The sequence below is a fragment of the Hippocampus zosterae genome, chromosome 11 (genome assembly GCF_025434085.1).
Source record: "Hippocampus zosterae strain Florida chromosome 11, ASM2543408v3, whole genome shotgun sequence".
NCBI lineage: Eukaryota > Metazoa > Chordata > Actinopteri > Syngnathiformes > Syngnathidae > Hippocampus > Hippocampus zosterae.
The window spans coordinates 11409193-11437184 of record NC_067461.1 but is presented as its reverse complement, the minus strand read 5'-3'; the positions used below and the strand labels follow the sequence as shown (position 1 = coordinate 11437184).

The following is a 27992-nucleotide window of genomic DNA, read 5'->3' as shown; positions in this document are numbered from 1 at the left end:
TTTTCGATTCCCATCCCTTAACGATACAGATTAAGTCAATATCCAACCAGGCAAGTGATACATGTCCAGCACTGACTGCAAAGATTGGACATTGAGTCTCGAGATTTAATTGGAACCCTTGGTGCCATTCCAATTCTTGCAGATTCGTTTGCATTTTTAAAATTCCAGTTCTCCAGGTTGATGCCCTATCCACTGACCCAAAGAAGAAACTATGTTAATCCAACGAAGAAGTGTGTGCATCTGAGGCTGATAGAAAATGTGTCTTGGCTTTGGAAAAAAAATTAAAAAACATGAATAATGTTTCAGTGGAGAACAATAAGATTAGATTGTGCAAAGGCTTCCTTCCAAATCAAATGGTGTCAAACCTTACTCTGAAGTAAAGTAACCATATTTATTCTACAGAAAATGTCCATTGTTTATGGGGCTATGGGTGGCAGAAACACTCACTTTTTGTCCCTTGGGACCAGCTGGTCCTGGGTCACCTGCTGGACCCTGACAATGAAAACATATGAGGTGTATGATTTTCACCTACATGCAACATCAGTATGTTTGAAAGCGGTTACATTGAGAAGAAAGTGTTTTTGTGTGTCAGCATTGCAATGCTTTTCTCATGCATTTGTAATATTAGCTGTTTCTCCATCCCAAATGTAAGAAAAATGGACTTTAAACACTCAGACCTGATTAAACCCTTTGAAACTTGAAAGTCTTGATTGGTTTTACACTACGTCTAATGGCCGACACCGATAACACAGAAGTAAACAAACATTACCAGTAAGCATTATATTCACTTTGGTTTGATCTGGACTCAGTCGTTTAAAAGCCAAGTTATCTCCATATTACTTCACTCGGCTTGTTTGTCCATCTTTTTAAACATAAGGGCATGTGTTCTTTCGCAGTTTTTTATTTTGCGCAATCGCGCTATATGAATCTGGGCCAAATGAGGGAATTAAAAATATGTCTCAAGTCACTGCTGCATACTGTGTGAATCATGTCACTTAATGACAATACAGGTAAGAAGATTGCACTTTGAGATACAACCGAAGTCATAACTGTTAAGGCCAGTGGATACGATGTCAACGCATACACATGTAACCAGCAAGGAAAACCACAATCTGGTCCCTTATAAAGTCTCAATCTCTGACCCTTTGTGCCCGAGTAAGAACCGTTTCTATAATTGCCTTCATACATATAACCAGCGGCTTGGACTGAGTAAAGGCAAGCCTTGCGAACATTAAATGAGAGAGATAGGGGGCATGGGGAGCAATTGCTGATGGATGAGCCTTGACGCGTATTGACAGGGTAAATTGTTAGCATGCCTCATTAGGTGAGACACATTCGGGCTGGTAAATGCGAGTCTCCTAAATAAATTAGGAGAGAGGAGGAATGGGGGGGGGGGGTGAGAACGACTGCAAAAACATTTGTAATGGTTAAATTAAGTGTCAGAGAAACTATTAATAGTAGATGAGTGCATATCCTTATCACACAAGTCTTGCTCAACCAGAGATGTGACTAACTTATTCTTTCTTGCTGCAAGCCTCTTCCTAAACAGTGTCATAAAAACACCAAATGTTGGTATCCAAAAATATGGAGAAGAATTGCCTCCAAGCTGATTCAGCTGCGATGATTTTGTCATGATTTTCAAAATGTGAGTCTCTTCGCGCGCCTCCATAAAATGGCTGTGGATCAAAAGTGTTCTGGTTGTAAAACATGGGAGCCAAATTCAAATTGACAGGCCAAGCACTTAACTGTGGCAATCTGACACACACGGGAGGAATCCTGCAGCTAATTTCTTTGTGAAGCTATTACTCAACATGGTAGGAACAAAAGAGTATTGGGGATCAAGGTTCAATTTGATAACGAGCACGTAAACAACTCTAGCCTCAGTCAATTACAGAAAGGAATTTGATTAATCGGAATATGCCACCCTTTCTGTAATGAGCAGCCCTGCTCTCATTATTGTACTGAGAAGGTCTGGTAATATGAACACGGTGTGTTGTTATTAGTATTCTTTAACCGTCATTTTGTTGTTTGGACAAAAACACTTTGGGGACTGACAGTAATTCCCAAACATAGATCTGCGGGCTGAAAACAAATTAAAACCATCGACTCCAATTTTACATACTCAGTTCCAGCTATAAAGAAATAAAAAGTTGCTTACACTGTATCATAGGAACAACATTTAATCAATTATTAAAGCTACAATTTGCAAACATGGAGTTATTACATAAGCTTTAGATCAGGGGTGTCGAACTCAGTTTTGTCGCGGGGCAGATTTTAATGACAGTTTCCCTTTGAGGGCCGTTTTGACTGAAACCATATCAAGAAGTGAAGAATAACGTTTTTTCACCTATTGTTAAAGTTACTGTAATGAGGAGTTTGGTAACAAGAAGGTGCTTCCAGTATCACTTTTATTTATTACAAATGAGAATTTCAAATGTTGGTAGAGATTTTAGCAAGCATCATGAAAGTTGGCATCTTTGATTTGGTTTTGCGGGCCACATAAAATGATGTGGTGGGACAGCTCTGGCCCCCGGACCTTGAGTTTGATCATTTGAAGAAGATGTGTTAGAGGACGGAGACATCTAAAATTGGCTGGATAAGACCTCCCGAGGACCCGGACACGGGCAGCCCTACTTTAGCTCATCAGACATTAGACTTGAGAACAACTTCATCATTGCGTTATTGGATCACCTACTTTAGTCATCTATTGGTCATCAACCTTCATTACGCCACAAAAGGGTTTCACATAAAGACATTTTGATGGATGGGTGTAGAAACAAATAAAAACAAATGATTAGCCATACAAGTCAGTGTTATACCATTGCACTGAATATACTTATTGTAATTTGTGGATGCCCTTATGCTTGTTTCTCTTCATTCAGCGAGTCCTTTTTTGGGATTTGTTTTTTTTCTCTTCAAAAAGCTCCAAAAGTTTACCTTTGCTTGGGCTCCGAGTGGAGAAGCAGTTTTGTTTATTTCATCACCTCATTTGCGAGACCGTTGAGGCATATTACGTGGGACGATTTTTGACTGTAAAAAAATATCGGACTACCAATGTTGTCTCACGTTTTTGATTTTGTCTCATATTGTCTTTGGGATATTTGGCCTGCTCCATTTTTGAAAAGTGTTTCTATGCTTATTTTTGTCAGCTCACTGACTTTTTTACATAACACGGGTAGATTCACCGGACTTCCAAAATGAAACTTCTAAATTCTGATCATCTTTAGAATATATTTTGCTCAGTCTCTCAAGCGTGTGGCCCAGTACCACATGACCAGCTGCCCACTACCAGTCTGTGGCCAAGTAGCAGGCTGGTAGTTGGACACAGACACAGGCACAGGCCTTATTATTCGCATGAATGTTTTGTTTACAATATAGAGTTGCATGTGTTATTGTCAAGACTTGCACACAGTCAAATGACACGGAAATATTTTGTATAAGACATGATGACACAAATTCATTTGGAGCATTAATTAATTGGCTTGGCTTCTCTAGTTTCTTATATTTTGTGATATCTCTTGTGATAGATCCCCGAGTGGGTCTAATAAAGTGTCAATTAAGAGTTTTGTCTTGTTTCCCATGTCTCACTGCAAATTACCGATTGCTTGTGTAGAATAGAAACAATTTCAACATGTCCTGATAAATTGATCTTAATTAGAACCCAAGCAGAACCTATTCATGTTGTAATTTACTGAAGCTGCAAAGATGTCTGCTTAATTTACCATGTGTGCCTTTGTGATAGAAGGTACATTCATTCAAATCAAAAATGCATTGTACTTTGTGAGTTCAATCAACGTTGTGAGTTTGGAATAATGCAGGGCGAAACAATTGTTTGGAAAAAAAAACAGTTTTCCGTGTGATACGTGACATTTATTGAACAGGCACCAGGACATTAATTAATTTGTCATTGTTTCACAAATTTAAGAATGATCTCATATGGAAAAGCAGCAAACGAACAAACATCCATCCATTCTTTCAATACATTTTTCCAACCATTAATCCTCATTCGGGTCATGGCAGTGCTGCAGTCCAACTCAACTGACTTTGTGTGAGAGGTGGGGTGTACCATTCCGATTCAAATTCACATATTTGGACAATTTAGAGACTTCAGTGGGGCCAAGAAACATGCTTTTGGAATGTGGGAGGAAGCATGTAAGCCTGGAGCCCGGTATTGAGCCCTCATTCTCGCCACTCGCCCACCATGCTGCCGAGGTAACAAACAACCTGTATATTGTATTTGCGAATGTTCCCATTGTGAGACAAATAAATGTTTTCTTATCTTAAACTGATAACTTGAAGAGAATCCCAAATGCCATGAGAGAACTTATAATTGTTGCTTTGCTGCATGCTCACTCTCGCACAAATACCAGTCGATGTTTTTTGCTGTTTTTCTGACATTTGAACAGACTAACATTTATCAAATGCTGCAATTCTTACATTATCGGAATTTGATTTTAAAAATATTTTGGATGTCTATGTGCTGATTCTAGTCCCAAATAAGGGCATATTTGATGTGGCTCATAGTCCTGTGTCTGCTGAAGCATTTAATCCTTCCTTCCTCTTTAACGACTGCATACGTGTCCTGTCTCAAATGTCTTTAGGTATGCTATTACTTGTGAGCAGATGCCCATGTACGAACAAGTACATGGGCATCTGCTCATACTCTTCCAGCTCAAGTCAAGCATGTAGTGAATTCTAACTGTGCACATGGATGAAGTGTTTTTTCTTTTAGTATTTTCATAGATGGGCGCAGGTAGACATGTGCTTTTGCACCATTGCGGGATTGATCACAGCCAACATGAAGATTGGCAAATTGAAGTGACTCCTCTCAGTCCCATCCATCCATTTTCAAAACCGCTTATCCTGTACAGCAGGAGTGCTCAAACTTTTTAGATCGAAGATCTACTTTTCGATCAACTAACCTCCCAGGATCTACCCTTACCGGCACGCGCGCGCGCACGTGTACACACACACACACACGCGTGCGCGCACACGCACACGCACATGCACGGCCTGATGAGAAACAGCCTGAAACTGAGGCATGCGACGTACTTTTGCAACCTGTTAACTATCATAGCTCACACGTACCGTTTTAAAGGGCTTTCCTGGGCCCGCCTAGATTCCTATTCTTTGCTCGTGCCCTCGGTGAATTGTACACGAAGCAAACTCTGAATGCGAATAATGACGATAAAAGATGGAGCGCAACAGTTCTGATCACAAGCTGCATTGCAGACTGGTGAGATTTAACAACTTTCGGTGACATAATCACGCGCCTAATTCAAGATTTACCTGCTTTATTTTATTTTTCAATATTTTTTTTGGTGAAAATGAGACTGATAAGATGATTAGGGTGCAGTGTACATTAACACAAAAAAATATATTATTAACATGTACAAAGACACACAAATGGTTGTTTGTTTTTTTTCTCCTCGACACTCCTCGGATCTACTTGGGACCTGTCTTAGATCTACCGGTAGATCAGGATCTACCTAATGGTCACCCCTGCTGTACAGGATCGTGTGGAGTTGCTGGAACCTATCCCAGCTCACTTTGGGCGGAAGGCAGACTACACCTTGAACTGGTCGCCAGTCAGTCACAGGGCACATTGAGAGACAAACAAACATTTACACCCACATCCACACCATCACTGAGTGGGAACCGATCCCATGCTGCCTGCAGACATCAGCGACTTCCGCTCATTCCCTTAAAATTCAATGCGGGAGATGCGCACGGTTGGCTTGGTGGAAGTACAACAAACTCCCTGGAATCCATGCAGGATTCCATGTGCACAGGCGCCTGCATCCAAAAATAGGGCTCCAGGTTTTCAAGCTTGATTGAGAAAAAAAACCTAAACAAAAAGAAGCAATGAGATAGAATAAAAAATGTTTATTCCTCCCTTTGTTACACTCGCCGTCTTTTGCATAACCTCGCTTGCATGCTCATCTTCACGGCATTGTGAGACCATCGAAGCATTTCAGGTATACAAGGACACAAGGGACTGAGTTTGACGCTTAGTTATCTTTTGTTGCAAGCTGTGGGCTTTTGCTGTTTGTACATGATGGGATGAAGGCGAGGAGGAGGTAATGACGGGTGCTGTCTGTGTGACTGTGCTGCAGCACAAGGTCAGAACACTATGGTGAGCTGTGTGTACACTTGCCTGCTAATTACACACACCGCTGTGTCTCGTTACTCCTGTAGCGGTGGGGCTGCAAGACAATCTGGCAAGTCCCCAGCCCGGGACAACTAAAGCCACACAAGCAGGAGTGCACCAATGCAGCCTAATTATGTTTACTGATACGTATTACGAACTGAACTAGCTCGGGCTCCGTGCCCCGTCTAGTGAGCAGTGGGATGATTACAAGTCTCTCCAACTGTATACATTGTAATCATCAACAAACCAGGCTTTGTCTGTTGGGAAATGGGCAAAATGAAAGTTGGAGTTCCTTTAAAATATTCCCAGTATTCCAGCAGAGAAATATTGTTCCGCAAAAGGACAGCCCGAGAGTAGGAACAAGCTATCTAAGCAATGCGGATGGATATCTTGAGTGCCGACACATAAAGCCAGCCATGTTGCAGCAGGAAATGCCTTTTGTGCCTTTCCATTTTCTCACAAATACACCATCACACATGGTCTCCTGCTGTGAAACTAATCACAGTGAGTATTGGGAATTACTGCTTCTGAGCATGCCTATTACTTCTCATGAATGACAATAGTTTACCACAGGGATCTAAACATAAAGTACTATTCCGTAAAGTACTATTCTCTCTCTCTCTCTCTTTTCCCACACATAGGATGTGTATCTGTTGAACAAGATCCTGGATCACATGGTCATACATAAGATTCTCACTTCTCAGATGTCTCGTCTGAGCCTTAAATAAAACATACGCTTTAAAAAGGAATATGAGCTCATTACAGCAACAGACAGGTCAGGTAGATCGCCGTGGTGTTAAATAGGTTCACTCAAATCATTTAGTCTAGTTGAATGTAAAATGTTGGGGGGAGGGGGGGGATTATATACCGGTATATACATTTTCTGTTCCGCTTTATCATGCTGGAGCCTATCGAAGCCATCTCAGGGCAGTAGGCAGGGGACACCCTGAACAGGTTGCCAGCCGATTGCACGGCACACATAGACAAACAACCATTCGCTCGCAATCGCACCTAGGGATAATTTGGAGTGCTCAATCAACATGCCATGCATGTTTTTGGAAAATGGGACGAAACTGTAGAAGAAAACCCACGCAGACACGGGTAGAACATGCCAAGTCCACACAGGAGACTGGAGCCGGAATCGAACCCTGCACCTCTGCACTGTGAGGTCGACGTGCTAACCAGGCGACCACCTGGTCGCCCGAGTGAAGACACATTGTGATTTAAAAAGGTCACATTCTCACGTATTAATTTTGCGGGAGAATTACTGCCTTTGAATGTGCCGCTTTTTGAACGGATGGAGTTTGTATTCTGTTATGTGGTCTCCTCAATAAATTTGGAGCTACAGAATCTTGAACATAGTCAGCAATGCGGGGGCCCTTGGTGATGAGGGTGACATGTTGATGTTTAAACTCACGTTTGTTCCATACTAATGAAGCTTTTGCTGTTTGCCATTTGTCCCGCAACCTGCATTTTACATACATTACTGCATGCAACCATAAGTTGTCTGCTCTTATTTACTCCGATTTAAGATTGCTGTCCAGCTGAGAAGCAACGTAAACACACCATAAAGCTAGTTAGAGCATAGAGAATCATTTGGCAATGGCCCGAAGGGTATTTGTGCTATTCATACAACATAAAATCTGCAAATTCTTGTTTCCATGGCAGTTTCTCAAGGTAGACAAACTTTACCTTGCCAACACACGTTTATTACAATTTAGGGCATTTCTTCAATATCCCCACTGAAGAAAATCTCTATTACAAATGTTTCCCTTCTGAATAGGGAGATGTTTTGATGACTGTGAGCGTGCCAGCCAATCCACAATAAAGTGACCATCTGCACAGCCTCCACCTATATCGTACCTCAGTGGGTAAACTAACAGTTTATCATTAAACATGTTCATGGGTACTAAAATGTAAGTTGCTCTCACCTGATCTAGGCTAAAACAACTTCTATAAAGTTCGAAACGACCTAATTCATAAACTCACAGCAATCCATTTACCTACATTTGCTGCTGAGCATACTGTTGCAACCATATGGCTTACAGTGGACACATTAGCCGAATCACCGCAGTTCAATTTGCGAGGCTGCAATAAAGTTTAACCTGAAGTGACATCAAAGAGGCATACAGTAATTTGAGAAATTAGTTTAGCCCATTAGTATGCCAAGCCCATGGCAGCACACATTTCAATTAGTTGGACTGCAAAAGGACACAGAGGGCGAGAGCAGACTCAGATCTACTTCAAATATGTTAGGCACAAGAAAACAGACATGCAGTAAATTATGCTTTGCTCCTCATGCCCCGGCGCACCCCACAGAAAATGAAAAGCCGATAAGAATTGATTCTCTGATGATGCTTGATCTGGCGGATATGCTATGCATGGAATATATACAGGTATATATTCTGTATATATATGACGGCTAGAGGCGGCCCTTTACCTTCTCGCCATTGACCTCCTTCTGTCCTTCTGAACCATCTTCTCCCTGTAGTCACAAGAGTGAAAGTAAAAAAAAAAACTTGAAAGGTTTGCGTTTCAGTCCTTGTACTGTCAGTCAATCATATTATACAACTTCGTGTGAATTATGATTGGAGGAAATTGGCTAAACAGCTGCACCGTAGAATAGCTTGAAGCAAATAAAAGCAATCGACAACAAATCCCAACTTTGAGTCATGGATCTGGGATTAAATTCATTGTATTGTGAGTACTGTAATTGAGAGATTATAGTAAAATTGTCTACCAAGACAAATTCGGTGCAGTGGTAGAAAACAAAGCAATGCCTAGACAAATGCATTTCACCCAGCAATTGCGTGCCAAAATTGAGTGCCATGCAACACACTCTCATCACAGCCATATTGGTATATACCTACAAGCTCAAGAGACCAAATATTCTGTGTGACACTCTTCAGTTTTCATTTCTGAGCTGTGGGTGAAATATCATGAAACTCCTTGGCAATGGTATTAATGTAACCTACAGAGTTTTATAACCTCATGGCCAAGTTGTGGGCCAATAAAAAGTCTGACTGTTTCATCCAAGGACAAAACTGCATTTACTGTTATGATAAAAGTAGCTGTACCAAACTTTTCTAATGTGGCTATCACCGAAGCCTGAAAAAATGTAGCATCACTCAGTCCTTATAGCAGGAACTAAAAGTATTACTATAAATAGATGAAATGACATTACTCTGAAACATTACACATTATGATATACACTGATTGGATCATGACAAATAAAATCCTCTGAATGGCTCTGAAGGAACTTCGTGCTGACACTCTAGAAAAATCTCCATATGATTTAGGCCCAGGATGAGAACAGCTTCTGACTCCAAGGGCCATATTTTCACAGACAGGCATACATGAGCTTTTGTCCGAGGCAAGTCCAGTATACCGTTTTTTGCAATTTGGCAGACCGCGCGACACCTCGCTGAGCGTTTTCTATTTCAATCACAGACGCACCTGACAATTCGTTGACAGAAAATAGGCTCGACTTCAGACCGGATGTAATTAGGTCTAAATTGTGGCACAGGTGGTTTAACGTGATTTGGGTGGATTTGATCAAGGTGTGACACAGTCTCACGATCAGGTGTTGAAGGCGGTCTTCAAGTGCCCAGTTCTTAGCGGACAAATTTACATCATCTGCAAGTGAAGATCTTCATGCGTTTCCTTCTTAACATACTTAGTAAAATGTTAAAAATTATAGACCCTACTGTACCTTCTGACCCTGGCTTCCTGGACAGCAGGCCTCCTCTGGGTCTCCCTGTAACAGAAACACAAAGAACAGTTAATGAATAGTTTGGTATTCTGAAGTTATTCTTATAGTGCTTGTTTGATCATTTCTGACGTCTCAGTCGCTCAGCAGCTCGCAGCCTACAGACTACTTCCCAAAAACCACATTCCGAAGATAAATGTGTTAGTATTATCTGTCGTATCTTTGGGCAAGAAGGTACAAGAAAAAAAAAATCAGCGAGACATTAAAAATCAAACTGAGTTACTGAGTTCTATTTGGTGTGATTTACAGAAATGGAAAAACAACAATAATTTGGCTAATTCTTTAGTATGTGTCTAAAAATGTGCAATATTAATGAAGTGTAAGTAATCACATTTGTGGACTGCATCGCAAGGTACTATCAATCAAAGAACAGTCATGTTAGCTTGCTTCCTTTTTACAGTCATAAATAGGGTATTTTGCCCCCCGCCCAACCTCCGAACTACCAACCGCTACCGTGGCAATAAAATTGGTTGGCTTTTGATTGGGGCACTGTCTTTTAGCATGAAGGCCAATCCATTCTGTCAGGAAAATACAGTTAATTTAATTTGATATCAGTGGTCGTAGGGGTGTGACAGTGGTTAGCGCATCAACCTCACATTGCATATTTGGGTTGAATTCCAGCATCCTGTGTGGAGTTTGTATGTTGCATGCGTGGGTTTTCTCCGGATACTCTGGTTTCCTTCCACATTGCAAAAATATGCATGGCAGGCTGATTGAACACTCTAAATTGTCCCTAGGCGTGCGGATGGTTGTTCATTTCTGTGTGCCCGATGATTGGCTGGCAACCGGTTCAGGGTGTCCCTCGCTGATTGCCCGAAGACGGCTGGGATAAGCTCCAGCAACCCCCGTGACTCTTTTGGGATGAATCGGATCGGAAAATGGATAGTGGTCGTAGTGCTGAAAAGCTATACACAAAGGTAATTGTTGAAGAGGAAGTTTTAATTTCACTATTATGTTTTTCCCCCCATCCTTTTGTGTGCACATACAGAAGCTCTAGACCTAGTAATGCCAGGGTTTATATGCGAGGCCATGCAAAATGGATTTCCATTCAAGTAAGCTCCATTCTTATAACCACTACTTATCTGTTTAATTTCCTGGGGGATTTTGGATTAATCATTGCTGTCTAATCCTTTTGCAGTGTATTAGAATCCTCCATCAAACCCTCACTGTAATGCACGATAGTACTGTTAGAGTAAAACAGCCAAAGTAAGCCAAGAACTGCACTTCTCATTATGCAGCTTTTAAATGTTCTGAACTGCCCAGATATCTCTGAGTAATCATTACAAGTCATGCTAAATTGCTAATATGTACACTGAGCATTTTTTTACATCTCTACGCAGAAAGGGATTCTGTAAAAGTAATTGAAAGCCTCACTAATTCACCTCATTAATGTTTGCTTAATGACATTGTTAGCCTCTTTTTATGAACTATGAATGTACATTTGTAAAAGTGTACAACAGAGATTAGAAGGCAATGGAACACCTAAGGATTTTGGGTATCAATTTGAGAGACACAATCCTAAATCGGGGTGCACTGAAAATTGCTTGCTGTGAAAAAGAAAAGCACTGCTAGAATCATTTGTGTGTCAGTCTTTCCAACATAACCGTATTCCAAAACCAACTCTTTTCTACTACCTCACTTGAACGGAAAAAAAATCGACTTTGACATATTTATTTTAGGAGTGCTATGGGAGGGTTATGTGGCGCTGAGCGAAGGCCTACTACATCTGAAAGGCACCGCGTGCCACTGAAGGAGTGAAGGGTACAGTATGTTATCAGCCCACAAAGCCTGTTTGCCACCATCATCCAGGAGTGCAGGCCTCAATCATGGTTTTCCTTATCGTTATTGATTTCGTGTTCAAGATGGTAATAGGATTTGTTATGAATTTTGGTGTTCAGCGAGTAAACAAATGGTGCCAGGTATTGATTGGTTGAAAACTAGAAATTGCATTTCAGGTGTTAACAATGGAGGCCAGCACCTCAACTTTTTCAAAACATAGTCCGGAACGGTAATGAGAAAAAAATTTAAAGATTTGTGAGAAGCATGCTGAAACTTATCTTGAACACAAACACACCTACTTCAAAAAACTGTTTATCTTTGAAAATAAAGATGTAAACCAAAAGGGCTTTTTTTTTTGCACAAAAGAATGCGATGAGAAATAAGGCCACCTTGGCTGCCGCGCTGCATTTTGGATGGCGTGCAATTTGTTTTGTTGCCCTCTGAGTTTACACGGACTAAAAATATAAGCACAATGCTTGTTTTTCTTCCATTTTTCATGCGTTGAACTGAAAGAGCTTGGACTTTAAAGAAAATAAACTGTTACTCATCTGAACTTTCCACTGGAAATGCCGAATACGTTTCCATGCATAAGGTCGATTTAATAATCTTCACTTTTGCATTGGTATCGCTTTGTACTGCGTTCGCGTTCAAGCTTGCCATATAAGTCACTAGGTTTTTTTTTTTTTTTTTGAGCGAGAGGAGGAGGACAACTAGTGGCAGCAAAGAAATGGAAACGGGTACAATCGCTGCGAAAGGCACGGCAGGATCTCGGGGAGGTCAGGCTCATCCGTGAGGCAACTTTACTGTGATCGTTTTGGGCTCTCAAGACCATCATCACATTTTTCCTCTGCCAACATCGATAGCTTAAAGATTACAGAAAAAATGCATGGGAATACCTCATGTAAAATGTTGAGGCCTCACATGAAGAACATCGTGTGTATTTTGTATGCCTTTCAAATTGACTTGAAGCATATTAAATGTTCAAAAACAATAGATTGGTTTTACATGATATAAGGTTATTTGCCCATCTTTTTGCGAACTTTTTTTGGGGGGGGGCTGTATTTTTCTCTGCTCTTCAGCAAAAAAAAAAACACTTTTCAGTTCAAGTATGATTTGGCTGTTAGACTGTCATGGAAACAGGATTGTTCTCTTCAGGACTAATGCCAATCACATGATTTATGGGACAAGTACATAAGACTCCTGAAGATGATTATAATAATGATGATAATGATCAAGATTTTTTTGTCCTCCCATGAACTTGTAGAAATTAGTTTTTCTATATTTAAAGACCGTGCATCGCAAATGTTCATAGAAATGTATTTTTCCTGTGATATTTCACGTGTCACAGGTTTACGCACGGCTGAGTACTTCCTCAACCTGAAGACCTCCTCAACTCCACCAACACGCCTTCCTTGAAAGAAGCAGTGCATGGGGACTCTGAGGTGGGCTCTCCTATCTCTGTGGTTGAAGTCACCGATGTGGTTAAAAAGCTCCTCGGTGGCAAGGCCCCAGGGGTGGATGAGATCCGCCCGGAGTTACTCAAGGCTCTGGATGTTGTGGGGCTGTCCTGGTTGACACGCCTCTGCAACATCGCGTGGTCAACAGGGAGAGTGCCTCTGGATTGGCAGACCGGGGTGGTAGTCCCTCTTTTTAAAAAGGGAGACCGGAGGGTGTGTTCTAACTACAGAGGGATCACACTCCTCAGCCTCCCCTGAATAGACCTTACCAGGGTGCTGAAGAGGAGGGTCCGTCAGGAAGTCGAGCCTCAGATTGAGGAGGAGCAGTGTAGTTTTCGTCCCGGCCGTGGAACAGTGGACCAGCTCTACACCCTTAGCAGGGTCCTTGATGGTATGCGGGAATTCGCCCAACCAGTCTACATGTGTTTTGTGGACTTGGAGAAGGCATCTGACCGTGTCCCTCTGGGAGTTCTGTGGGGGGTGCTTCGTGGATATGGGGTACCGAACCCCCTGATTCGGGCTGTTCGGTCACTATCCCACCGATGTCAGAGTTTGGTTCGCATTGCCGGCAGTAAGTCGGAATCGTGCTAAGAGTAAACACCAATGTCGTGCTCACTACTTCACCTCCAAATCTGAAACCATGGTCCTCAGTCGGAAAAGGGTGGAGTGCCCCCTCTGGGTCGGGGAGGAGATCTTGCCCCAAGTGGAGGAGTTCAAATATCTTGGGGTCTTGTTCACAAGTGGGGGCAGGAGGGAGCGGGTGATCGACAGGCGGATCGGTGCAGCGTCTGCTGTGATGCGGACGTTGTATCGGTCTGTCGTGGTGAAGAAGGAGCTGAGCCAAAGGGGAAAGCTCTCAATTTACCGGTCGATCTACGTCCCAACCCTCATCTATGGTCACGAGCTGTGGGTCGTGACCGAAAGAACGAGATCCCGGATACAAGCGGCCGAAATGAGTTTTCTCCGCAGGGTGTCCGGGCTCTCCCTTAGAGATAAGGTGAGAAGCTCGGTCATCCGGGAAGGGCTCAGAGTCGAGTTCTCCTCCACATCGAGAGGAGCCAGATGAGTTGGCTTGGCATCTGATTCGGATGCCTCCTGAGCGCCTCCCTGGTGAGGTGTTCCGGGCATGTCACACCGGGAGGAGACCCCGAGGAAGACCCAGGACACGCTGGAGAGACTATGTCACCCAGCTGGTCTGGGAACATCTCGGGATCCCCCGGGGAGAGCTGGAAGAAGTAGCTAGGGAGAGGAAAGTCTGGGCTTCCCTGCTAAAGCTGTTGCCCCCGCGACCCGGTCCCGGATAAGCGGTAGATGATGGATGGATGGATGGAGGTTTACGCATGAATACAATTGATACCTGATATTCACCGGGGATAGGTACCATCCCTTCGTAGATCACAGGCGCCCAATGAAATGTATCGGGGAAAATAAATGAATACATTCAAACCCAAAGAATTCTTCAAAAAAACGCTGATTCAATATGCATTCTTCACAAAATAAATAAATAGATAAATAAAAATAAAACTGGGGAGCAAATGCCGGGTGGCAAAAAACAAACACCTAAAGAATTAAAAAATCTTAATGAAAAAAACACATCTATATTTTTTAATCTGCAATTATGCGAATTCTTGGGTGCCGAACCGCAAGTATGTGGGGCACATTTCTAACACATTTAAACATACTTTTTCTCCCACATCCCCTTTTGGTCCAGGAAGTCCAACTAGACCAGGAAGACCAGCATCCCCCTATGCAAAAAGACATAAAAAATACATATATACTGTATATATATATATATATATATATATATATGTGTTAAAGTATAAATATATAGTAGATAAAATACCAATCATAGATTATGTACATTTTTTTGATCATAGACATACATAAGTAGATTTAATTCAAACGGTCTGAATTTATTTGCATTAAAAGAAATGATTCAAGGCTTTTGTTGACGTTTTTTTAATTTTGTATGAATTGGAAAGCTGCCATCAGTCTTTATAAATGTGTGCATTAGCATTTAAATGAATGACCAAATAATAATTGCATTAGATGACTGTACAGTACTTTTTTACAGATCTCACAAATGATGGCTGAGTCTGGAAGTAGCCATCTGCTACTCTCAGAGAAGACTCAATGTTTCCAGGTTTGAATTAGCATTTCAATTTACCCTTTGTATTTGCAGCTGAAATAACAATTTACTATTGTGAAGAATTCATAGCATCGTACATGATGTGCCATGTAGAAACAATCAAAGAGCACGACATTGGTGTTTACTCTTAGCACGATTGCTTGTCTTTCTGGAGGGGAAATGGTTTTCCGTATAAATGTCCTTTAACTGGACATTAGGTGTTTGTAAAGGATTTGTAATCATTGTTGACAGGGTTACAATAGACATTACATGTGCTCAATTAAGGTCCCTTGTAGCTTAAAATTGATTGTACCTTTTCAGTTGGACAGTGACATCTGTCATTTGGCTGTGTAGCTCGCTGAGACAGCATCTGTGGAAGCTGGGCTGTAACTGGAGCTGGGGAGGTGCCATTAATTGTCTTCTTGGCTTCACACTGGATCAATACAAAGAATACACCCATCGAGACACTTTTGTCTTATTCGCAACGTGATAAACAATTAACAAAAAACAGCTGTATAGTATCACAATTAACATACGTCTAGGGAGCGGTGTTGCATTCATGTGGTGACGTAAATAGAAAAGACCATTGACATACTGAGCAATAATTATTCTGTGTGTGACAGCCCAACACAAGTATCAATATGTCGAGAGAGATAGAATAGTAAAGGTCAAAGGCCACCGAACCATTGGAAATCATTGTAACATTAGTAAGTATTGATTTTAGTCTGGGTTATTTTTTGTTGTTGATATGTTGTGGCCTTCAGACCCACATGGATACGGTACTGTGTTTCAGGGCATCGAGTCCCGCTCAGCCATGTTTTCTAAAACAGTGTTTTCAGTAAGTTTGCATGCATGCAAGATTCCCCCTGATGTGATATGTTCAATGCCGTTAATCATTTTTTGCTTCACACATACTGTATATACAGTAGCTCTTCAAGTCTATACGGGCAATATTTTCCTTATTCAGAGATGGCTTTCTTCAGAATTCTGATTGGCTAAAATGCCTTACATGAAGAGGTTATAATGTTGACTATCCTTTTGGTATGTGCTTACCATTATGTGAATGTTTTTCGAGTGGATTGGACAGAAATTGTTCATGGTATGACTTTTTATCCCCTGGAGATAAGATATTTGTATGTAGTCTATATATAGAATATATTGTGTATGTCAAATCAAGTCAAGTCAGCAGTAATTATAGAGCACTTTCAAACAGCCATCGCTGCATACAAAGTGCTGTACATGGAGCAATTTAACATGCACAATAAACAGTAAGACAAATCGGTAATGTATAGAATAAATGCATGTTGATACTATTGGAGAAAAAAAAACTATGTTGCTGACAGGAATATTTTACCTTTGACTCCAGTATCTCGCAGCATGTTTCCATATTGACTAGGTAAGGATCACAGTACAGGATTATTTGTTTGAGTTCAACCTGGGGAAAAGAGTACTTTTAGTGGAGCGCTGTGAACCATGACATTTAAACTTAAGAGACTGTGTCCAAAGAAATCCTGTAAATTCAGATCACTTAAGGTTTTAGCTTCACCTTGAACTGCATCTTATTCTGAGCCAAGTTTTAACACTTCCATTTTGGTGATGCGCTGACTCACACCTTTATATAACATGTGAACCTAAAGGTCAGATGCTCATGGAACTTTAATATACTAAACCACACTGACTAAAAGACACAAGTGACATACTGTTTTTTTTTTTAGCACTGTTGACCACATCTTGAAAACATGTTCAGCCTGCAGCGAAAACCTTACTTCAGGTCATATATGAACCAACACCATGGACATTTCTAGAAAGCATGGAGCACGCACATCCACAGGTCGTCCATCCTGTATTCGGGTGGTGATGAGTGTACGCCCACGCGGGTCGATTTCGTCCCTTTCGGCAGTCAGCCTCCTTTCTATTAGCTTGCAGTCCATGTGGACAGAGACGATGTTGCTCTGAACAGAAAAGCTCAGCTTGTGCCATTGGCGATCAAAGAGGGTGTGTAGGTCACGGCTCTTAAATGTGTAGCGGAGCAGGTTTTTCAGCAGGCCCTGAGAGGAAAACTCCACCGCCTTCTTGCCACCATCAACCACAACTGACACCTGCGGGGACAAAGGGGAGTTCAGCAACAACAACAAAAATACCCAACAATTCCCTTTTCTTGTATAGTGGAACCTTTAAAGTCAAACACACCCGAGTTTATATAATTCTCAGTGTGACTGATTTTTTTTTTTTTTTATATCTTAAGATTACAAAAACTTGAGAGTTCAGAACTTTTGAGAGCACCAAAGCTTACCTTGTGTTTTTCTTTGCTGATTTTGACCAATATACAGTATACCTTTTTTATATATAATTAACAACAGGTTAAAACGGGGGATATTTCGGGCTTAATCTAACACAATTAATGGTAATTCAGAATTTTTTTTAATGTGTGGAGTGAGGGCGGGGCGGGGGAGGGGGGGGGCGCGCATTTTTGCTATTTGCATTCACTGTAAACACCAACTGCTAACATTTGCCAGTGACTTTTACAGCAAAGTAACATTTCTGATGTAATGCTACCAAAGTTAGGGTATAGTGTTTTAATGATAGCGAACAGCACATTGTCAATAAAGTTGTTATATGTTATTAACAGTGGTGAACTTATTTTTACATTTGTATTACAGTTAAATCATTTAATTAATTACACTTAAAATCTTAAAAGGTTGAATGACAGCAAAGGTTTGACAGACAGTTGAACAAATATTCCTTATTTCCTAAGTTGCAGACAATATAAAACACAAACAAAAATGAAGTCAACCAAGTATTGTGTTTGACTTTGGAAGTTCCACTAAGTATGTAATGTTGATTTTGAAGCCCACCTGCGTGTCTCCAGCTTGGTCGAATATCTGCCAAAGATACCATCGGTCTTTTTTGGTAGTTCTTCTCACACGAAAGATGGTGGCAAGGGAAAATTCACTTGGCAATCCATTTGGGAATACTTGTCTAAAAAAATGATTTTTAGACAGTTATGTGAATATGTTACATTTATGACAAGAACATCATGATTCAAATAAGAGGCGTGTCTTGGTAACGGATTAACACCCAACACAAATGTCTGCAATCAATAATGCTTCTGCCCCATGAATAGATTAACGCTGACACATTTGATACCATTTACTTTGAGCCTCCAGAGCCTTCAGTTAATGAAAACATAGGCATTGATCCAGAGTCACACGAACCAATCTTTTACCTTGTCTGCGCTACTATGTGCTGCAGTTATTGGCTCATAGACGCCTCATGGAATGAAAACGTTTGTTTATGTGTTTGACCTCAGCTGCTCTGGAAAGTCAAATAACAATTCCGAGCCAAAGAAGGAATATGTGGAGAAGATGGAGGTTGTACGATATAGGAAAAACAATAGCATTTTTTTACATCAGCGGCACCACACCAGCTCACCCCCATCACCCTTGCATGAATTGCATCCTGTTAAGTCACTTATCGCACAGACTCACATGTCTTAGAACTATTATAGATTGCATAGATTGCATGATAAAGAACAGACTGTATTCCTTTTAAAACACTGTTATTGACGCCCAAAAATAGTCGCACCAAAACAAAAAAAAATCAAGGTCAGAATAAATAGTGACCCAGAAATACCATCGTTGAATAAATTAGGTTCAGAAAATAGTTCTATATTAATACTTTGTATACTTTTCAGCTCCTAGGCTACTCCTGCTGGCTGATGTTCAATTTAATGGAATATCATTCATTTCATCATAGTCATGCTGAATAATAAGACCTTCCCCAAATGTTCTCAAAACGATGGACACATTGAATTGTCCAAAGGAATTCAGCTGGTCAGGTCCAATACATGGATTCATAAAATATTTTTATGAAAAGAATATAACTACAATACAATACAATACATGCTGATTTATATAACTAGTGCAAATTTGATGTGCATTTTGGACTCAGCAGCTCAGAATTACTCTGAAATGATTCAAATATATTTGGCACAGCACAGGTTAAGACAAAAATAATGCTTAAAAAAGAATTATTCATTAATTGTATTGTACGTGGGTTTGTGTTATCCATGGGATTTTATGGAACTTGAGCATTGCGCACACAAATGAGGGCATTACCATTGTTTTGGTAAAAGTGGAAATCTGGGGCATAATATAAGAATAACAACTAGGAATTACTAATTGTATTATACATGGGTGTGTGTTATGCACAGGATTTTACGGCACTTGAGCATTGTGCACATAAATTAGGTCTTTACCAATGCTTTGGTGAAAGTGGAAATCTGGGGCATGATATATTAATTATAATAACAACTAACTGGAATAAATTGGAAACACTATGTAGTAATTCATATAAAATGTGTCATTATAATAAACAAGTCATAAGAAAACAGTTTTTTTATTTTTATTTTTTTACTGAGATTGATGGATCGTACTTGGTGTGCTAATATATGATCCTTACCCGAAAGATATTTTCCCCCATTGCTATGCGTAGTGCCAGGTAGAAATTACACTCAAATTGTACTAAAATAGTAGAAGGGCAATTAACCAAGATTATGCTGCTAGCACAGTAAAGATACTCTACAGTGACCAAGAATTCTCCACACATCCCACTAACTCCCCAAGCCAGCTCCCATTTCAAAACATCTACTGTAAAACACGCATGATCTCAGAGGGCCCAGAGGATCAACGTTCACAACCTCACATTTACTGCCATCTGCCGTAAATTGCCTTAACCAAACCTCAGGGGAGGTTGGTTTACAAATATATTTTTCCATCCCTCAAACCCTCATACCTGCTCGGCCATCACGTCATATTTGCCAACAAATTTCTCTTTCCCAGACATGTACAACTAATTTACATTCGCAAATGGGAATTCAAATACAACATGAACTGCATACGGCGGCACATTTTTTTTTCTTGCAATAACAGTCAAGACGCCCATTCGCTTCAGAGTTGGTGCGACAATGGGATTGCAGAAATGTACGGGCTGTATTACTGAATGAAAAGTAGGAGTCAGAAATATCCTCCTCAGCAAATGTTGCATGTATTTTCAATAAACGTGTAGATTCACGACCTAAAAAAAAATCCCAGCAAATTAAATTTTCATGAGTTGTGGCTATTTTAGGATTAACTTGCAATATGGAGGGTACTTTATCATGGCCAAACCGTGTCGACGCTTTGACAGAATACCACTGCAAAATGCTCCCATTCCGGATAAAGAAGCTTTGGTGTCTTTCAGGAAATCCTACCTAGGCGGATTGTTTTCAAGGAGCCCACGGAATCAGATTGCAACAGATGGAACAATCAAAGCTCAAATGTTACCCCAGTTGGCTCTCATCCCTATTGCTGACACACGATCCAGTGAAGGATCAAAGATGGCTCAACAAGGTGAACTGTCAAGTTGGATGACCTATTCATGTGAGCAAGGGCTTTAACAATGACTTAGCACAAGCCCACTTCCCATGTTTAAAACAGATACAAAAGAAACATGATAGAAGATCTACCGTTTAGCTAATGCTTCGGAACTGGAACGATTTGCATCGAAGAAGACGTGTGTCATTAAACTTATGACACTTTGTAAACACTATTTAACAAATTCATTGACCAAACATGGTTGGTGTTACACTGACTTAGTTACTCCTGAATCTTATTTTATTGATTATTCATCTTACTAAGGAATATTGGAAAACTGACATACAAGGAAGGGACATCACAATGTGTTTTTATTATCTGGATCAGTTACAACACGGTCAGAAAACTGGTGAGGGGTTGCTCAGGTTCTCAATAGTTTTGATCATCCAGGGACAACAGGGGCCACACACAAGAGAATCTGCAACAACTCACACTTAGTAGATGCAAGACTTGCAAAAACTACGATCAAATCTGCTATCTTAAAAAGTAACTTGACCTGTTGAGAAGATTGTTATTGAAAGAGTTTCTTATTTATGCAAATACTACATCGTAATGCACCAAATTAAACAAATGACTAATTTATTGCCTTGAAACACACTGCCTTGCATAATAATTTGGAACCATATTTTTTTTATTTTTGAAAACAATGTCATTATTGTTGCATAATATTTTGGAATCCAAAGTGGATCAGACATATCCCGGATGTAATTACCCGCTATAAATTATACCTGAACGTGACACAGGTTAAAATAAAACAGAAAGAGGACAAGGCCAAACATGATCATAAAGGAGAGACATTGAGCCTTAAAACTGTCCAATAATTTGTCCTCTCAGACAAATGCCCCTTGTCTTGATCTATGCACCATGTGATTTATGGTATGGATCCAGCATAACATTAGCCCGATGGAGAGCATGGGGAATGTACTACTGCACTTATCCGAACTAGATGTTAAAGGGAGTAATGTTTTAGTGGCTGTTGAGAGAAGGAGGGCAGGAGGGAGGACGCAAGGGGGGCGGCGTTCAGCGGGGCCTCGCACTTGGTACAGCTCCCTCCTCAGCTGACATGCAGTATCACCTGTCAAAGTACTTAGATAATTGGATATGAGAGGGATCACAGGCTCGTCACTATAACCAAAGACACTGTCAGCAGTGTCATATGGAAGCAGCATCTTCTTAGACACATCGGACAGACACAGCGCAAGAGACTGAGGCAGATAAGCAAATGTTTTTCAGCCGAATGACAGGACAGAGAGGAAGCAAACCGCAAATCAACCTGCATACAGATTTTTGTTTTTCATCTCACCCGAAGGAGAGGAGTGGTCTCTACTACTCGGGGGTCATGTAAAAATAGCATTGCCTTCCTGGAAGAATGACAATAAGTTCGAACAAGATACAAAGAACATGAGTGTCCCGAGTTCAAATGCAGCTTCTACTGCATAACCATGCACATTCCACAGGGTTAACTGCTGGTAAAAAGGTGCAATAGGCCCCCATGAATATGTAAGAAAAAATTTCTCAACCTCCTAATTAATCATCATTTTAGATTCATGGTGAAGTAACGGGTTGCCTCCACCAGTTGACCAAGGCTTAAAGGTCTCCCCATAAGTGGCACCTCAATGTGTCATTTCTGTAGTTATTTTAAAATTCCTGTCTTATTACACATGCATATAACCCACACACCCCCCCCCTCCAGAGTTCCACTTTTTGCCCTGAGGGCATCTATAGAATAAATGCAGAATGTACTCATTCTGTTCAAATGATTCCTCATCTAATGGCTGACCTCACCGTTTGCCCTTACGAGCTGAGGCAAATGAAGCTTTTGCTCAGAGTGCAGTTCATCTGGGTTACCTCCTGTTAAATGAAACCTGCACACAGCGATACCACTAAGCACATTGAGGCAAACTTGTGAACTACTCACATTTATACTACCGGTAAGATTCCAGTCTTTTATAATTATACAATTGTATTTGGTCTTGAGTGAGGCTTCTACTAATGTTCGAAACTCCAGAAATTGGAGAAGGACAACATATAAAAACCATAGGTGTAAATCTCAATGGGCTTTGCAGTTTCAGAGTGTTTACAGTCTTGGCTGCACATGAGAGCTTTTGCATTGCATTGCAACACAGGAGTACAAAGCAATGAATGCATACAGTGATAGTATTTACTGGCCTCTGGTAGTCAGACACGCCATTTGTCCTCAAATGTGAATGTGTGTGTGTGTGTGTGTGTGTGTGTGTGTGTGTGTGTGTGTGTGTGTGTGTGCGTGTGCGTGTGTGTGTGTGTGTGTGTGTGTATATATTGTATACCGCCTGTATTTGCGACTCACATAGTTGGCTTGATAAGTGGGCTGCTTCCCAGGCGAAATGAAGGCAGGTGTTCTGTGACTGTCCCCTTTCGGAGAAGAAACTTTTCTGTGAGATCAAATCCTGGAAAAGAGGAATGTGGGGCAGGGTATATGTCAGTAGATTTCAATGTTGTCTTATTTACATTGCAGATTTTCTCATTCTGTACAGACCTGTGATTTCTAGTGTTTCATCGAAGCTGTTAGAAAACCTCAGCACTTCTACATTCAGTAGGGGACAGGAGTCAACTGAAGGAAGACAAAAGAAGACAATTATATGAGCAGGTATTTTGACTTGGACATGTTTGGATGATTTGAATTGAACTTTGAATTTACGTTCAAGTTAATCTCATTAAATGGGAACTGGTTTAATCAGGCAGTTGTGGCTTCTTACAATCTGGATAGAGAGGAGTGACGCATAGACGCAAAACTTCGGAATGTCTCCTGCTCTGACTGTCACGTGGATGATGTCACCAAAAGTTTCACATAAAAGCAGATAAAGTCGCTAGATATTTTGCTCATCGCTTTTTACATTTTTTTTTTATAACATAGCCGCCATTGGACTTTCTTTTAAACTTAGTAGATATCACTGCAATGTTGCCAAGTTGGCAGCACTGCTGTGTGTATTAAAGTCATTGGCAAAAACATCATTGCAATGTAGATAATCAAGAATATTTGAATTATGTTCCATCACAATCTCATCACACAAATCGAGTGTATTCATTCCATGTCTTCATTGTGCTAGAAGAGGAGTAACACAAACAGATGGTTATGTGATGTGTCAATCGAATCATTCATTTGCATAAAATGTATATTATTCATCGATGGTTGTGTCACAATGGTCAAATTATTCCCATATGTATTCACCTTTGGGTAATGATGCACCACCTCACTGAATACATTGTTCAGATTGCAGAGATGCAACAGTGGATATTAAGTTCTGCCTCCAGCACGAACCACATACGGTCGGAGTTTTTTTTTTTTTTTATAATTGGCATTCCTAAATGTAAACCATTAATGTTGGTCTGGGAATTTGATTTTTGACTGACCACATATTAGAAAAACGTTATTATCGTTTCACAATCATTTGCATTGTGATGCAGCTGTGAATCGATTATTCCTTCTACCCAAAACCACATGTGTAGGGTAAACCGAGAAACCCATTCCATACGCTGTATACTACAAATAGAAAGAGATGGCAAGGGGACAACACAGATATAAATGAAGAGGACTGGACTAATCCTAAACTGAAAACAGGTGAGTGGGACCAAATGTTAGAACATTTTAAACAAAACAAGGAAGTCAAACTAACAAACCGGTGATAAACAAAGCAGGAATTGCAAAAACAAATGAACACTCCAGAGAGATTTTACAGACAACTTATGGAACAGCTAAAAAGCTTGAAAATGAAATACTATTTGTACAAATGTCTAAAGTAAGCACCTGTGAAAGAAGAGGGCAAAAAGTGACCACCAAAGTACTTACCTGTCTGTTCATTAACTGCCATTCCGAAAATGCAAGGAGTTAAGAGTACGGTCCAAAAAAAACCCGTCCATCTTTGCAGGCAGGTCATGGCTCTGACACAATGAAGCTGTTTCCTTGAAAACCTGAATAGAGGCACAATATATATTACATTTTAAACCCACTCTGCTTGACTGCAACAATTTGCTATCAGTCTGTTATTATCATTGAGGGGTTTTTTTTTTCAAAAAGCCTGCAATCACTTTTACTGAGCTCTATCAATTATCCTCAAAACCATTCTGTTCAGTTTAAAAGACAGCAATAAGCAGTATGATTGTTGATGTCACTTTAATATAACTTTCTGATTGTGCGCTTCATCAGTCCTATTTTCACATGCACTTTGGTGGCTTTATATGCCCCAAAAGCCTGCTGCTGCATCTTTATCCAGTCTAACACAATTTGATCATTTAGTTCTTTATGAAGTAAAACATATCGACTGCTTGGATGAGATGTACGGATGCTGTTTACCATACAAGCCTTATGTGATAACCACACTTTGTGCTTTAGCAAATGCAGAAAACTATATACTGTACAGCAATTATAATGCAGAATGTACAGTCGGGCATTGTCTTTGTGTATTCTTAAATGATTGTCACTATTCTCTATACTGCAGGTGTATTTTAAATTAGTATGCCGCTCCATGAAGGTTGATTCTTGTCATGTTTTAGTCCTGCTATGAAAGCACTCAACTTGGCCGTATGTGCAGCTTTAAATCACAAGGGTTTTGATCCGTGCGCTGTCAACAGTGTTGTGATGAAGAGCCTCACATGAAAGTGAAAGGAAGCGAACCGAGCAACTTCAACTTGTGAGCGCGCGCAGACGGCGGAACCATGTGGCACTATAGCATTGACATCGTTATGATGCCGCCGTGCAGACAGCAAAAAGGCAACCTGCAATTATGTCAGCGTACATTGTGCTGAACGATATTTTGAGAAACGTTTTTCTTCAAATTGCTGCTTCACTTCATATCAGCAATGACAAAACATTACTGACCCAACACTAAAATGTTTCTAATGGAAGACGCCTCATGGGTACATCTGCACCGAGAGCCAAGATAATAATTTTCACTTTGGATTGATATTGTCACAGTGGTGTTCCTCAAACAATTTTGATAACAAACAATTTTTCACACTCCCAATCACACCGAGGGGCAATTTAGATTCATTCACCTGCTTTGCATGTTTTTGGAATGTGGTAGGAAACCAGAGTGAGTACCTGGGAAACAACCCAGGAGAGCGGAACCCTGCACATCTGCACTGTGAGGCAAACATACTAGCCAGTCAGACACTGTGCCGCCCAGCACTTTTATTCAAGTACCGTAATATCATGCAAGGATACTTTAACTTCTGCTAAAGTGTTGGCCTGATTTTATTCAATGCACCGAATGCTGTGGCAACAACTGAAAACTGTTCATTATTTATTATCAGTAATTGATTTTGCTGGATTCTTTCATGGCATACAGAGTATTAGTAACATGTTTTTGAAATTGATTAAACAATGTTCATGCTGACCAGCACACAGTGATACACGTGATGAGCAAAAAAAAGTGCTGGGTTTAAATCTTGCCCTTGTTGTGATCAGAAATGTAAAATGTAACTGACTAGTGACCAGTCGTGGGTCTGCATTGTCTCATTACCTCTTGTCCAAAGTCAGCTGAGAAAGTTTCTAGCTCACCCGTAACCCTGAACTACATCAGCAGGATAGAAATTGGATGGATGGATGTTCGTGGTTAATATACAATCTTGTAAAAATGGATAAGATGTCTGGTAGGATACATCGTGGTCCTCTACAATCACTTATTCCATGGGACATTTCTTGACACAGCTTCCATTCTGGAGCTCGTGAGATTGCAATGGTGACATACTGACTTTGCCAATTTTTTCCCCCTGACGAATAACGGCCTTCAGAACGTTCGTTTGGAAAAACTGCACTTCATTTTTTGGAGTAGACTTTGGAATTGGAGGGTCACAGTTCAAAATGAAAATCTCAACTCTTGAGGCTGGAGACATGTTAGTCTGCTTTCAGAGTAGTGGCACTTGGGCAAATCCTCAACCTCACCACCGCTAGCTCAAGAGGTGCTGGACACTTCGTGCACACCTTTTACTCTGACATTATGCATGTCTGCATATGTGGAACTGGTTGATGGTGAGGTATGCAACACAAACATAGTGTAGAGTGTGAGTTGAATTTCACAATGAAGGATCCTTGAGTAGATTTTAAAAATATTTGCATTGTATTGAGACTAAAAGCCGCCCTCTTTTCAACTGTGAGAGAGGACAGGAGGATTAAAATTCATTGAACACATACACAGCCACACTGCAGCACCGCAGCCTGACAGCATGGAACTTTTGGCCCATTGGCATGATGGCGCTCAGAGATGAAGTGTCAACTTAAAGTCAAGCACGGGACAAGTAGCACTACAGAGGTATCGCGTTCCTTGTTTGTGTGAAGGCACGATGTTATTCTCAACACACACAGCTCTTACTTGAAGCAAAGCCATGCACTTATGGATCACGTCTACATGACATACCCGATGCACCAATCCAATACTTTGGCATTAAATATTAGTTTTCATGCGCATATAATAAAAGGTGCGTATTTGAACGTTTATTGATTGAGTTCTAATCTGCCAATTTGGCTTTCTATAACTTCTTTCTATAACTTAATGACAGCTCTCGATCTTATGTTACCATCCACCATCCGAATCAAAAAACTGTTTTTGAGCGCGTTCGGTGATTGGCTGCCTGACTTAATTTTGGGGGGTACATAACGGTTCATTTCATCAGGTTATCCGATGTTAATACTATTTAGCGGCAAACATGTATTGTCATCCGGCACACTTCAAAATTGGCAAATAAACATTTTAGCGCAGCATGTCCGCTTACGAATTGGGGGAGGGGGGGGGGGGGCTGCTCAGATGAGGTAAAGTGCTGAGGTTGAACGCGCAAATGCGGGCATACATGCAAATTTGTAACCGTTAATTCGTAACTGTTCAGTACTTACAGTTGTAGGGAAAGTTTCCTCTCAGGCAGTAAGCAAGAAAAGGCAGCAAGCAGCGCATAATCCATGTGAGATAACGATCAGTCCGAGTGTGGGTTTGAGGACTTGGAAATAAGTCACACTCGGATCGCCTGCTGATAGAGCTCCTTATTAGTTACAACGAAGTGGCCCTCCCACAACACTATGTCATTCCACGCAGATCTAAAGCAAAACACATACACGACACGAACAACAAACTCACAGCCAAGTGTGTATATTGTTGATTGCCAACGTCATCATCTTTAAGATTTCTCAATTAATTTACGAGGAAGGGAAGATAAGATACACCGCAGTGGAGTTGTATGTTTTTTTTAAATTAATGTATTTTATTATGCAGTTTATTATTGTGTTATTGAATGAATTTGGCGCTATATTATTTTTAGGATTCATTTA

At 40.6% G+C, this 27992-nt stretch overlaps 1 protein-coding gene across 1 annotated transcript in view; it reads right to left on the bottom strand.

Moving 5' to 3' along the window:
- The window catches only part of LOC127610410 (collagen alpha-1(XIX) chain), a 99051-nt gene extending 71354 nt beyond the window's left edge, over nucleotides 1-27697 (bottom strand). The window contains exons 1-12 of the mRNA XM_052080567.1: nucleotides 27564-27697; nucleotides 24525-24646; nucleotides 23214-23288; nucleotides 23025-23124; nucleotides 18140-18263; nucleotides 17108-17383; nucleotides 16639-16719; nucleotides 15598-15717; nucleotides 14839-14901; nucleotides 9864-9908; nucleotides 8592-8636; nucleotides 448-492 (exon numbers count right to left, since the gene is read on the bottom strand). Of these exons, the coding sequence (XP_051936527.1) occupies nucleotides 448-492; nucleotides 8592-8636; nucleotides 9864-9908; nucleotides 14839-14901; nucleotides 15598-15717; nucleotides 16639-16719; nucleotides 17108-17383; nucleotides 18140-18263; nucleotides 23025-23124; nucleotides 23214-23288; nucleotides 24525-24646; nucleotides 27564-27628 (1161 nt within the window). The 5' untranslated portion in view covers nucleotides 27629-27697. The remainder of the gene's footprint in view (nucleotides 1-447; nucleotides 493-8591; nucleotides 8637-9863; nucleotides 9909-14838; nucleotides 14902-15597; nucleotides 15718-16638; nucleotides 16720-17107; nucleotides 17384-18139; nucleotides 18264-23024; nucleotides 23125-23213; nucleotides 23289-24524; nucleotides 24647-27563) is intronic.
- Nucleotides 27698-27992: the final 295 nt, after the last annotated feature.